General features: G+C 34.1%; 1 protein-coding gene and 1 pseudogene across 1 annotated transcript; one reads left to right on the top strand and one right to left on the bottom strand.

Annotated features, from left to right (window-relative positions):
• Positions 1 to 3,031: 3,031 nt before the first annotated feature.
• LOC129891614 (uncharacterized) lies at positions 3,032 to 3,577 on the bottom strand. The gene is made up of 2 exons (XM_055967030.1): positions 3,437 to 3,577; positions 3,032 to 3,373 (listed from the first exon to the last, which is right to left on the bottom strand). Exons 1-2 carry the CDS (start codon positions 3,575 to 3,577, stop codon positions 3,032 to 3,034), a joined length of 483 nt encoding a protein of 160 aa, XP_055823005.1.
• A 117-nt stretch (positions 3,578 to 3,694) lies between these two features.
• LOC129891604 (cytochrome P450 71AU50-like) lies at positions 3,695 to 9,430 on the top strand (annotated as a pseudogene).
• The last annotated feature ends 2,626 nt before the right edge of the window (positions 9,431 to 12,056 follow it).

The raw sequence follows: 12,056 nt of genomic DNA, 5'->3' as shown, positions 1-12,056 counted from the left end.
CAACAAGTTTTTGTTATCTAAAACCATCTTCATATAGAGTGTTAGTAGATTGAATCCCTTGATCATATTCTACACTGGTTAACTTCATGTTACATTCCGGTGGTGTCACAGTTGATTTAGCATTCCTCAATCCTACCTCAGCTATCCACTCAAGTGCATACTTTTTTTTGATTCATCACAATGCCTTTGCCAAATCTCATAAACTCAATCCCTAAGAAGTGCTTAAGTTCTCCTAGGTCCTTGATTTTGAAATAATTGTGCAACACATGTTTAATTTATTTTATTAACCCAATATTATTTCCTGTGATCAATAGATCATCAACATTTACTAAGATCGCCACCAAACCAGATCCTCTTTTCTTATTATACAAAGAGTAATCTAATTGACTCTATATATAGCCTGACTTGGGAAATGCCTCTGTCAACTAGCATTTCACTATCTGGAAGCTTGCAAACATGATATCTATCCTTTCCTTGACTACAGAACCCTTTAGGTAGTTCCATGTAAACCTCTTCAAATAAGTCTCCTTGTAAAAATGCATTGAAAACATCAATATGATAGATGTTCTAATTTTCAGCAGCAACCAAGCCTATAATTGACCTACTGTCACCATCTTCACCACAAGTGAAAAGGTTTCTTGGTAGTCAATTCCCTCAGTTTGACTATAGCCTTTGTCCACCAATCTGACCTTAAATCTATCAATTTGACCATCAACTTTATACTTGATTTTAAACATCCTTTGCAACCAATAGTTGTCTTGCATGTTGGTAAATGAACTAAAGTCTCAAGTTCCATTTTCCTCTAAGGCTTGGATCCCTTGTTTCATGTCATGTACCTATCTTGTGTCCTTAATTACTTCTTCATAGATTCTAGGTTAATTCTGTAGAAAATTCAGACAAATAAGCTCTGTATTGAGGGAACACACCATCATATGATACATAATTTCTTTGGGAGTAAGGATGAGATTTAGACACTTGAGTAACATAATCTTTCATCCGAACAAGAGGATGAGAGATCCTAGATGACTGTCTAAATCTTCTGGCTTGGGTATTGTGTGATCAATCACATGAGCATCATTAATACTGATATCATATGTTGTGTCTCCTCCAATTTCTGTAGGTGGTATCTACACTGTGTTATCGATAGCTTTATCCATGTGAACATCTTTTCAGAAGAAACAACATCCATTTCTGCAAAGGTACCTTCCACGGATATATTTTCCATAGGCATAGTGGCATTCTCCAAGCCAATATTGGTACAGGCAACTCTTTATCCTCTTCAAACATAGGAAAAACACTTGGGGATTCAGCTGAAAACACTAACCTTTGTGTGTTGGTTGTGTGTTTGAATACAACATCTCTGTTGACTATAAACTTTTGTTGAGACAAACTATATAATAGATATCCCTTGTTGTGTTGGTTGTTTGTTTGAATACAATATCTCTGTTGACTATAAACTTTTTTTTAGACAGACTATATAATAGATATCCCTACTGAGTTGCTGAGTATCCCATCAAAACACATGCTTCAGCTCTAGAAAAGCACGTTTGACCATCCTGGTTGCATAGCATAAACATCCTATAGCTCTGAGATGATCAAGATTTGCTTTATGGACATTACTTTCATAAGGATTTTGGCCTTTCAACACCACAGTAGGTAGTCTGTTAATCAAGTAAACAACAGCAAATGCACATTCTCCCCAAAATCTAATAGGAATATTACCTTGAAATCTAAGTACTCTAGCCACTTCAAGTATGTGTTTGTGTTTTCTTTCCACCACTCTATTATGCTTTGGAGTGTGTGGATAACTACTTTCATGAATAATACCAAGTGGTTTAAACAAACTACCACTTTCATTAAAACTTTGTGTCATTATTATATCTTATCTTCCTGACATGCTTATTGAATTGAGTTTAAACTAGAGAAAAAAATGACTTCAATATTGAAAGCACATCACCTCTTCATTTTAAGAAAATATAACCAAGTTATTCTGGAATTATCATCAACTATAGCCAAGAAAAATCTACATACATTGTGAGTAGTAGTCCTATATGGTCCCTACACATCTAGATGGATCAAATCAAAAATAGCAATAGCCCTAGACATGCTCAATTAAAAAGGCAATCTGGTTTTCTTTGCAAGAGGACAGATTGAACATTTATTACATGCACCAATGCCAATGTTCTCCTTATCTAAAAACAAGGGTTGTATCACCTTTATGGAAGGATGTCCCAGTTTGTTATACCACAATAGCTTATGTGTATTGAGTGTTGTGTCGTGAACACTATCTCATCATTCTTGCCTTCTCCACATGGGATCTGAGTAGGAAAGTAGTACCATCAATCTCCTTACCAATTCCCTTCAATTTCCCATTGAAGAGGTCTCGGGGGAAAAAAACTCAAGAAAGAAATTAACTGAGCATTTCAATTATCTTGTCAGTTTTGATACTAAAAGTAAATCATACTTGAATGCGGGCATAACTAATACATTATCCAATACATCACTATCTGTAGTGTTACAATGACCAGTATGTGAGATTGAAGTGGTTTCACTATTAGGTAAATGTACCTTCCCGCATATACAACTAGATGCAGAACTCAACCTATCCAGTCTAGATGTCATATGACAAGTAGCTCCTGAATCTACTATCCAACCTTTTTCTTATCCTTAGTTGTTTCTTTGTTTGTCAAAGATAAAGCATTAGTTGTTTCTTTGTTTGTCAAAGATAAAGCTTTAGGAGTGATAACTATACTTGTCATGTTAGCCATATTGTCCAATGCACCTCCTGAGTTTGAGCCTGCTTCCTCCTTATCCAGCATATGTATATTTTTGTTGTATTATCTTGGAGTGAATGTAGGCTAGTGGTTCAATGATGTGCCAGGCTCAATGTTCCTTCCCTTGAGCATAGGTGCAATATCATCAACTGAAACTATCTCATCCGTTGAGTCACATGGTTCACCATATCCTATTGCTTATTAATGTGCACCTGATTGGCTTGATCTGGTGCTGATCCTGATTTCTTCTTGAACTTCTAATCAGGAGGATCACCAATCAATCTATAGCAATCCTCTTTGATGTGACCTTGAAGCTTACAATAGTAACATATTTGATCCCAGTTCTTTTTCTTAAACTGATATTTCTTTGGATAATTTTCTTTCCCTGCATATAGGGCAGTTGATTCTAGAATACCACCCCCTATATGTGACCTTGCAGTCATTCTTTGGCCTTCATGTGCCATTATCATAGCATATGCCTTTCCAATACTTGGTAAAGGGTTTATCCTTAAGATTTGACTACGTGCATTACCATATACTTCATTCAGTCCCATAAGGAAGGAAACAACCTCAAACATGCTAAATGATCCACATAAGTTCTAGACTTATCATATTTACATGAATATTTACCTGTGAAACTAATAGCATCTTGATCCATCAACCTTATCAAACATTTCCTTCAGATCTGCCCACACCATAGCTGCATCTGTTGCATAAACAGTGCCGGTAAGTAATTCCTTCCATACATTGTTCATGATCCACGCGAGTACAAAGGCGTTGCACTTCTCCCATTGTTCCTGCATTTTTCCTTGATAATCACTCCTCTTGCATGTCCCTAGCATGATCCCCAGCTTACTCTTGGCTTGAAGGTTAATCAACATGATTCTGCTTCATAGAAAGTAATTCTCCGTCCCTGTAAGATGCACTGTGGTGAGAACACATCCAAGAGTGTCCGAATTGTAGAGATAGAGGATGATTTTGCTTTCAATCAATCTGATCGAGAGTCTCAACTGGAGTGTCCACTGTCCTTGCATCAATGGTAGTAGCTGCAGAATTCTCCATTGCTCTGCTTTTTCAGAAATTGAATCACAAAATCCTTGTGAATTCAATAGTGAAAGGATCCTGTAAAATCAATTTCCAATTCAAAGCTTTGATACCATGATGAAATTTACAGAGACAATTATGTTTTCATTGAGCTTGTTAATCACTGAGACATGTACATATATACAGCTGAATACCTGGCCTCTAATGCTAACTGCTCACTAACTTCTCATGCCACATGGATAACAACCTAACTAACTTTTCTAACTAACAAACAAATGATTAATTAGTTTAATCTTCTAAACTAATAGTCTACCAACTGATGAACCAATTCTAATAGCTCTATTTCTATATGTCTTGTATGAGCTGCTAAGCATTCACAATAGGAAAAGGTTTCCTCCAGGTCCAACAGGACTTCCCATTTTAGGACATGTTTATTTGTTAGGCAAAAATCCGCACCAAGATTTACAAAAACTAACAAAGAAACATGGTCCTATTATGTATGTGCAATTGGGAATAGTACTTACAATCATTGCCTCATCTGCTGATGCAGACAAGAAGGTACTCAAGACAGATGACCACATCTTAGTAGTAGGCCTCATCATTAGGCATCTCAATATTTGTCTTATGGCTAGAAGAATATGGTATTTGCAAAGTAGGGTGTGTATTGGTGCAACATGCGCAAATTGTTCACAGTGCACCTTTTAAGCAATCACAAGATCAATTCATTTCAATACATGAGAAAGCAAGAAGTTCAACTTCTGATCGAGCCACTTGAAAAGGAAGCCCATGATCGCGTAGCTGTTGATCATAGTGCAAATATTTCATTCTTGAATGCTAACTTGACTTGCTTAATGGTGTTTGGAAAGAAGTACATGGATGAGGACTTTGACAAGAGGGGATTCAAATCTGCTGTTCACGATGTTGTGCATTTAGCAGCAACGCCAAATCTTGGTGATTTTTACCCTTCCTTGGTTCTATTGATCTCCAGGGACTCAACCGCAAGCTCAAAGATCTTGCAAAGGTGTTTGATGAGTTCCTTGAGAAGATTATTGATAAACACGGTCATTCTCATGACCAGAAGCAAACCAAAGACTTTGTGGATACCATGATGGACATAATGCAATATGGAGAAGAAAAATTTGTTGGTATGTATTTTTCCATACCACACGCCATAAGAAGGAAAGGTTTGTACTAATTAATTCCCTTGTTTCTTCTTTTTTCTATACAGGACGTGCTTCTGGCTGCAATGGACATTACAACATTATCAACGGAATGGATACTCACGGAACTTCTTAGGCATCCCAAAGTGATGAAGAAACTTCAAAAGGAGTTGCAACAAGTGGTAGACCTTGAAAGAATGGTAGAAGAATCGGACCTGAAGAACTTAAACTACTTAGACATGGTTATAAAAGAGTGCCTAAGGTTGCATCCTGTAGTGCCACTATTTTATCATAAGGCCATGGAAGATTGTGTAGTCAATGGTTTCCACATGCAAAAGGAATCTCAAAATCATGGTAAATTGTTATATAGTTCTGAGAGATCTGTTGGGAAAATGCGGACTAAAATAAAAATATATTTGGTAAAAATAGTGGAAATAAAATTGAAAAATAATGACACCAAGAATTTACGTGAAAGCCCCTTTAAATAAGAGAAAAACCTCGGGCCAAAAGGAGCAACTGATATCACTATAGTAACGAATTTTACACTGGGTAGTCACGAGCACAATACTCAAAGTAACTACAACACACTCAAAAGTAATAACACTCTTTTGATTTTCCACCTTACTAAAATATCATTCACACTCTATTTTTCTTCACAAACTATTTTTTTATAGTCTATTGTATACCTCACTTTGCTCTCTAATATTTTTTTCTCTCTATCTTAGTGTATTTAACAAATGAGCAAGAGTGCCATATTTATAGGGAAAAAATATGTTCATTTTGATGTCACTGATGACATCAATTAGAAACCAAAATTCAAAGTTAGGTTTCTTGATGGGAAAAAATGATGAGATTTGGTTGTTGAGATTTTTCAACTACCAATCCACATTTGACTCACCAATTTTCTAACCTGACAAAGAAAGAAATTTGTGGCATGGGATGGATACCAACAAATATCCCCCTCCAGTTCCATGCAGGAGTATCTTCATCTTCTCAGAGAGAGCTTATGCCAACAAGTTCTTTGCACAATTCGAACTTGTGCCTTGTTACCACATTGGACAACATATAGGCAGGATTCTCATTTGTGGAGATCTTTTCAACCTGCATATATTTTTTTTTATCTTTTCTCGAATCCAGTGATATCTCACGTATATGTGTTTCGTTCTTGCATGGTGTATGAAGTTCTTGCTCAAGTCTATTGCATTTTGACTGTCACAATAGACGACATACTCCTTTCAATGCAAGCTAAGCTCTTGAAGAAATTGTTAGAACCATATCATCTCCTTTTCAACTTCAATAGCCGCAATATATTCAGTTTCAATTGTAGAAAGCACAACACACTTCTGCAACTTTGAGTACTATGTTATAGCTTCTCCCGAAAAAGTAAATAAATATCCAGTAGTGGATTTTCTGTTTTCAAGGTCACCTGCCATATCAGCATCTGTATAGCCCTTCAAGATTGCATTTGAGCCTCCAAAACACAAGCGTTTATCTGAGCTTCCTCTTAGATACGTGAATATCCACTGTACAACTTTCCAATATTTTTTTCCTTGAATTGTCGAGAAATATGCTAACAACACCAACTGCGTGAGCAATATCAAGTTTAGTGCATACCATTGCATACATTAAACTTCCTACGATGGAGAAATATGGAACTTTGGCCATGATCTCTTTTTTCTCCTGAGCTGTAAGATACATCTTCATGCTCAACTTCATATGACCAGCAAGAGGTGTGCTAACAGGCCTGCATTTTTCATGTTGATGTGTTCCAGTACATGTTCAATGTACTTCTCAAGTGACAGATAAATCTTTCTTTCATCTCTGAGACGAGTAATCCTAACGCCCAAAATTAGCTTAGCATGATCCAAGTCTTTCATAGCAAAAGACTTACAAAACTCTTTCTTCAACTCGTTAATCTTAAAAGTATTTCTGCCCACAATCAACATATCATCCACATATAACAAGAAGATGATAAAATCATCGTCAGAAAAGTTTTGTTCAAATACACAATGTTCTAAAGAAGTCTTCTTGTAGCCTTGCTCCCCCATAATAAATTCAAACTTTTTATACTATTGTCTAGGAGTTTGCTTTAGCCCGTAGAGACTTTTTTTTGAGTTTGCACATAATTATTTTTAATATTTACTTTGAAGATCTCAAGTTGTTCCATATAAATCTCCTCTTCTAGGTCACTGTGAAGAAAGACCGTCTTCATATCCATCTGTTCAATTTCTAAATTAAGACTAATAGCCAAACCAAGAACTGTACGAATAGAGGACATTTTCACGATAGGAGAAAATATTTCATCAAAGTCAATACCCTTTCTTTGACTAAATCCCTTAACAAATTTTTTAGCTTTTTATCTGGGCTTCAAGCTGTGTTCTTCAACTTTAACTTTGAACACCCACTTGTTCTTCAAAGCTCTCATGCCCTTAGGCAATTTCAATAACTCATAAGTGTAGTTCTCATGCAAAGATTTTATCTCATCTTGCATGACTTCAATCCATTGATTCTTATACTCATCTTCCATGGCCTCCTCATAACACTCAGGTTCACCTCTATCAGTGAATAACACATACTCATTAGGTGAATAATAAGAGGAGGGAATATGTTGTCTTGTAGACCTGCAAAGAAAAATATTTGATTCGTCCACAACTTTCTAAGTAGGATCTTCATCAATAACAACATCATTGTTATTGTCAATATTAACATGTTGATTTGGGACATGATTCTAGGCATCACCATGATCATCAGGCCCACCATCGTCATACACATTTGTATGAGGAACTTGATCAAGATGGACTACGCCATTAGAACTTGAAGATTTTAGCTTTTGTACTTTGTCAATATCTTCAATGGTTTGATTCTTTATGAAAATGATATCGCGGCTTCTCACAAGCTTTTTTTCAATTGGATCACATAGCCTGTAGCCAAATTCATCAAGGCTATATCCAACAAAGATGCACTACCTTATCTTGGCATCTAACTTTGACCTCTTATCTTTTGGCCCATGTACATAAGCTTTGCAACTAAATACTCTTAAATTATCATAGAAAACATCATTTTCATACCAAACTCTATTTGGTTTATGATTCCTTGAAAATTATTCAGACGATCTGTCATGGAGAACCATCATGATATTTTAAGCTTAACTTCTGTTTTGTTAAGAATATTTTATTATTTCCAGTCTTTCGAGCATACAAACTTTCAAGATGCTCATATAGGATTCGAGCATGTGTCTCCCCAGAAATATGGTTCAATACATTATTATTGACCACTTGCTTAATAAATCCACAAATTTGTCTATGCAATAGATTCCACTCTTTATTTATTTTATTTTCAGGCTTTACAGTAAGAAAGACTGGTTGATAAAAATTATTGACATAAAACAAATCTTTCGATTTCTTTTTCAAATGGCATAATTAACACTATTCAAAGTAACCATTCTATTTGTGTTGATTTCTATCGTTTTTCTTAAAAATATATAGCTATTGCAAGCCAAAGTAAATTTTTTCTGATGTGGAAGTTCATATTGTGCTGCAACAACAGAGCATACTCAGATAAAACCTTGCTTTGATACTAGATTGTTGGAAAAATATTGACTAACACAAAAATATATATGATCAAAATAGTGAAAATAAAATGAGAAAATAATGACACCAAGAATTTAAGTGAAAACCCTTTTAGATAAGGAAAAATCCACGGGTCAAGAGAAGTAATTGATATCACTATAGTAAGAAATTTTACACTGAGTATTCACGAGTAAAATACTCAAAGTGACTACAACACACTCAAAAGGAATAACACTCTTTTGGTTTCCACCTTACTAAGATATCGGTCACACTCTATTTTTCTTCACAGACTATTTTCTTATAGTCTATGGTATACCTCACTATGTTCTCTAATATTTTTTCTCTCTATCTTAATGTATTTAACAAATGAACAAGAGTGCCCTATTTATAGGGAAAAATATGTTCCCTTTGATGTTATTGATGACATCAATTAGAAATCAAAATTCAAAGTTAGATTTCTTGGTAGAAAAAAATTGTGAGATTTGGTTGTTGAGATTTTTCAACTACGAATCCATATTTGACTCACCAATTTTTTAACCTAACAAAGAAAAGAACTTTGTGGCATGGAAGAATACCAAGAAGATCCAAATATTTGGCTTGAGCCTGAGAAGTTTTTACCTGAGAGATTGGGAGCAGCATAGATTTTCGTGGGCGCAACTTCCAATATCTACCATTTGGATCTGAGAGAAGAAACTTCCCTAGAATGCAGTTGGCAGTTACCGTCGTCCTCCTTGTGGTGGAACAATTAGTGCATTGCTTTGAGTGGGAGCTTCCAAATGGTATGCAACCTTGTGATTTAGACATTGATGAACAGTTTGGGATAGTAACATGCAGAGAGAAGCCTTTAATGGCTATTCCGACTTACAATCTAAACGACCACTGATGAAAATGCAATAGTTAAGAGCTTTTGCAATTTAAAAAATAAAGGGGGTGAATGCTGAATTTACGTAACAAAATTATTGAACTCTATATTATATCAATAAAATCACTCTAACTTAAGACTTTTATTTTCAAAAATCACTCAGTTATATTTATCATTAAAATAACCTTGCTTATGAAATTTCAAAGAGTCCACAAACAAGGTTATTTTATTTTTCTCAACTAATTCTTTAAGATTTATGAAATCTCAAAGACTTACATAGTACTGGTGAAATGTTGTTTCTCCAATTATCATTTTTTAAAATTTCTCCAAATATGCCTTTTTGCTTTCAAAGCTTTGTATGGCCTTCATACATTTTCAGATAATAGAAAGCATATTTCCCTTCTTCTAGATACTCAGTGATAGAAAATCTATAATTTCCTTGAGACTTTGACTTAATGATAAATGTAGTTGAGCGAATTTTTAAGATAAAAACCTTAAGTTAGAATGATTTTATTGATATCAATCAAAGTTCAATGACTTTACTAGATAAATTTTCATAATTTTATGACCTTTTAAGATATTAATTCTTTAAATTAGCATACTCCGAAGTTTCATTCTATGTAAGTATTAGTCTCTTTGTGCTTGGTGGTTGCTTGCAATTTTGGGACACCACCATAATCCATATATACTATGATTATGACTCATTTATACCAAACTATACATTGTTGCAGGTATAGCTTCAAGAGTCTCTGTAAAGTGCAGTAATTTCTCTGTGATGAAAGATTACAATTGTTATATTTCTTCATGCCAAACATAACTTCAGTTAAACCTTAATGATGTGCCATGAAATTACAATTTTAGCTTAGGGATACCCCTAGGAAATCACTCATCAAGTAAGAAGTGATATCACTAAATTACCCTTAATTAAATAGTATCAATTTTAATATGGTTTTTCTTGGTTATGTAAAAATTGTAATAAACTAAGAAGATAAGAAGTAAAGGGCCATTTGGTTACTGGCTAAGTTATTCAGGTATAAAATTTTGTATAAGCTTTAGAATGTTTGATGGTACTTTTATGTCATGCATAAAATTCAACTCACATATTACTATGCTTGGTTAGGAAATTAGAATATCATATAATTAATATATGTATAAGTTATAAGTCAATCTATGTATTATTTTATGTGAGGTAGAAGGTGGAATAAATTATACCTGAATAACTAATACATGAATAAAAAAGTTAAAATGACTAAATTGCCCTTTATCATTCCCAATTAAATGTCTTTTTGTAGTTATAATTAACCAGCAACATGTTATATAAAACATCGCTCACTTTTTTCTTTCTCGTCTTCAAAATTCCTCTCTCAGCATCTGTTCTGAGCACTGTACGCCAGTGTGTTCAAGGTGGCCTTCAAAGTGTTGGAGATTTTAAGGGAATAGGTGAAATATGCCACTTCTCACATTCTTGTCTTCTTGGATATTGCATCTTCGAAGAAAAAATTAATGAAGGTAAGTTACTGGAAGATTCACCTACCAGATTCTAGGCTCACTCAAAAATTGTTTTAAAAAAAATTAAAAAATTCTAGGTATCAAATAGATAAAACAAACGACCTCATATATATATATATATATATATATATATATATATATATATATATTCGCTGGTTCATCTATATGAGAAAGTTGGAAAATGTGGCATCCAAGTTTCTCTCTAAAACTTTGCTTAAACAAGATGCCAAAAGTAAAAAAAACAAAGGTAAGAAAAATCAAGGGTATTATGGTACACAAATAATTTATTTTTTAGAAATATATAATGTTTATGAGTTTTTAATATAACAAATCAACATTCAAAGAAATTATTAAATCCTACATAATTAAATCCTGCATAAATAAACCATGCATAACTAAATCCTGCACAATTAATACATGTATTACTAGTACATGTATAACTAAACCCTATATTACTAACACATGCTTAACTAATACATGTATTACTAATATCTGCATAACTCTAACCATCAACCAAACGGCTCTTAACAATATGAAACAAGAAATCTAAAGAGCAAGAGAAAGCTTTTCTTATTTTTTTTCCATATGTGGAAACCTCCTTGCTCAAGGGAGGAAAAAACCATGATCTGTCTCACAGGATTTCACCGACAACTTCACTAATCAACAAGCTAGTTTCAGATTTCAACCTCTTGTAACCTAGAAATTAAATTCTTAATTTATTCCCCCTTGTAACACCTCTATTACAAGACAAACTAAGCAATAAATTTATTACCCACTATACCAACTAACTCTAACTGATATAGACTTCAACAATACACCACAGCTAACTCTAGCCACAACTAAGTAATAACTCTATTACCCACTACACCAACTACCTCTAACTGATATAGACTATAACTACTAACTCTAGCCATAACATATTCCGGCTACCTCTAGCCAATAACTCAAATCCAAAAAGATAATTAGAAGAAATGATCTACAATCATTTATAACATAGAAGTAGATTTACAATATAAAAGCACAAGTTACAAAACTCAAAACCCAACTGAAGATATTGCAATGCTGAATCAGGTCCCTGTTGAGTATGAGTAATGTTATTTCTTGAAATGACTTTTGCTTTGTTTATAAACTTGATTTG

The sequence above is a fragment of the Solanum dulcamara genome, chromosome 1 (assembly GCF_947179165.1).
Source record: "Solanum dulcamara chromosome 1, daSolDulc1.2, whole genome shotgun sequence".
NCBI lineage: Eukaryota > Viridiplantae > Streptophyta > Magnoliopsida > Solanales > Solanaceae > Solanum > Solanum dulcamara.
This window is presented reverse-complemented; position numbering and strand designations above follow the sequence as displayed.

Bases quoted from the DNA above. Each gene is read 5' to 3' on its own strand.
- LOC129891614 (XM_055967030.1), bottom strand. From the start codon at position 3,577: ATGCAGGAACAATGGGAGAAGTGCAACGCCTTTGTACTCGCGTGGATC. The intron at 3,374-3,436 runs GTTGATGGATCA...TGATAAGTCTAG, and splicing joins TGAAGGAAATGTTTGATAAG to AACTTATGTGGATCATTTAG.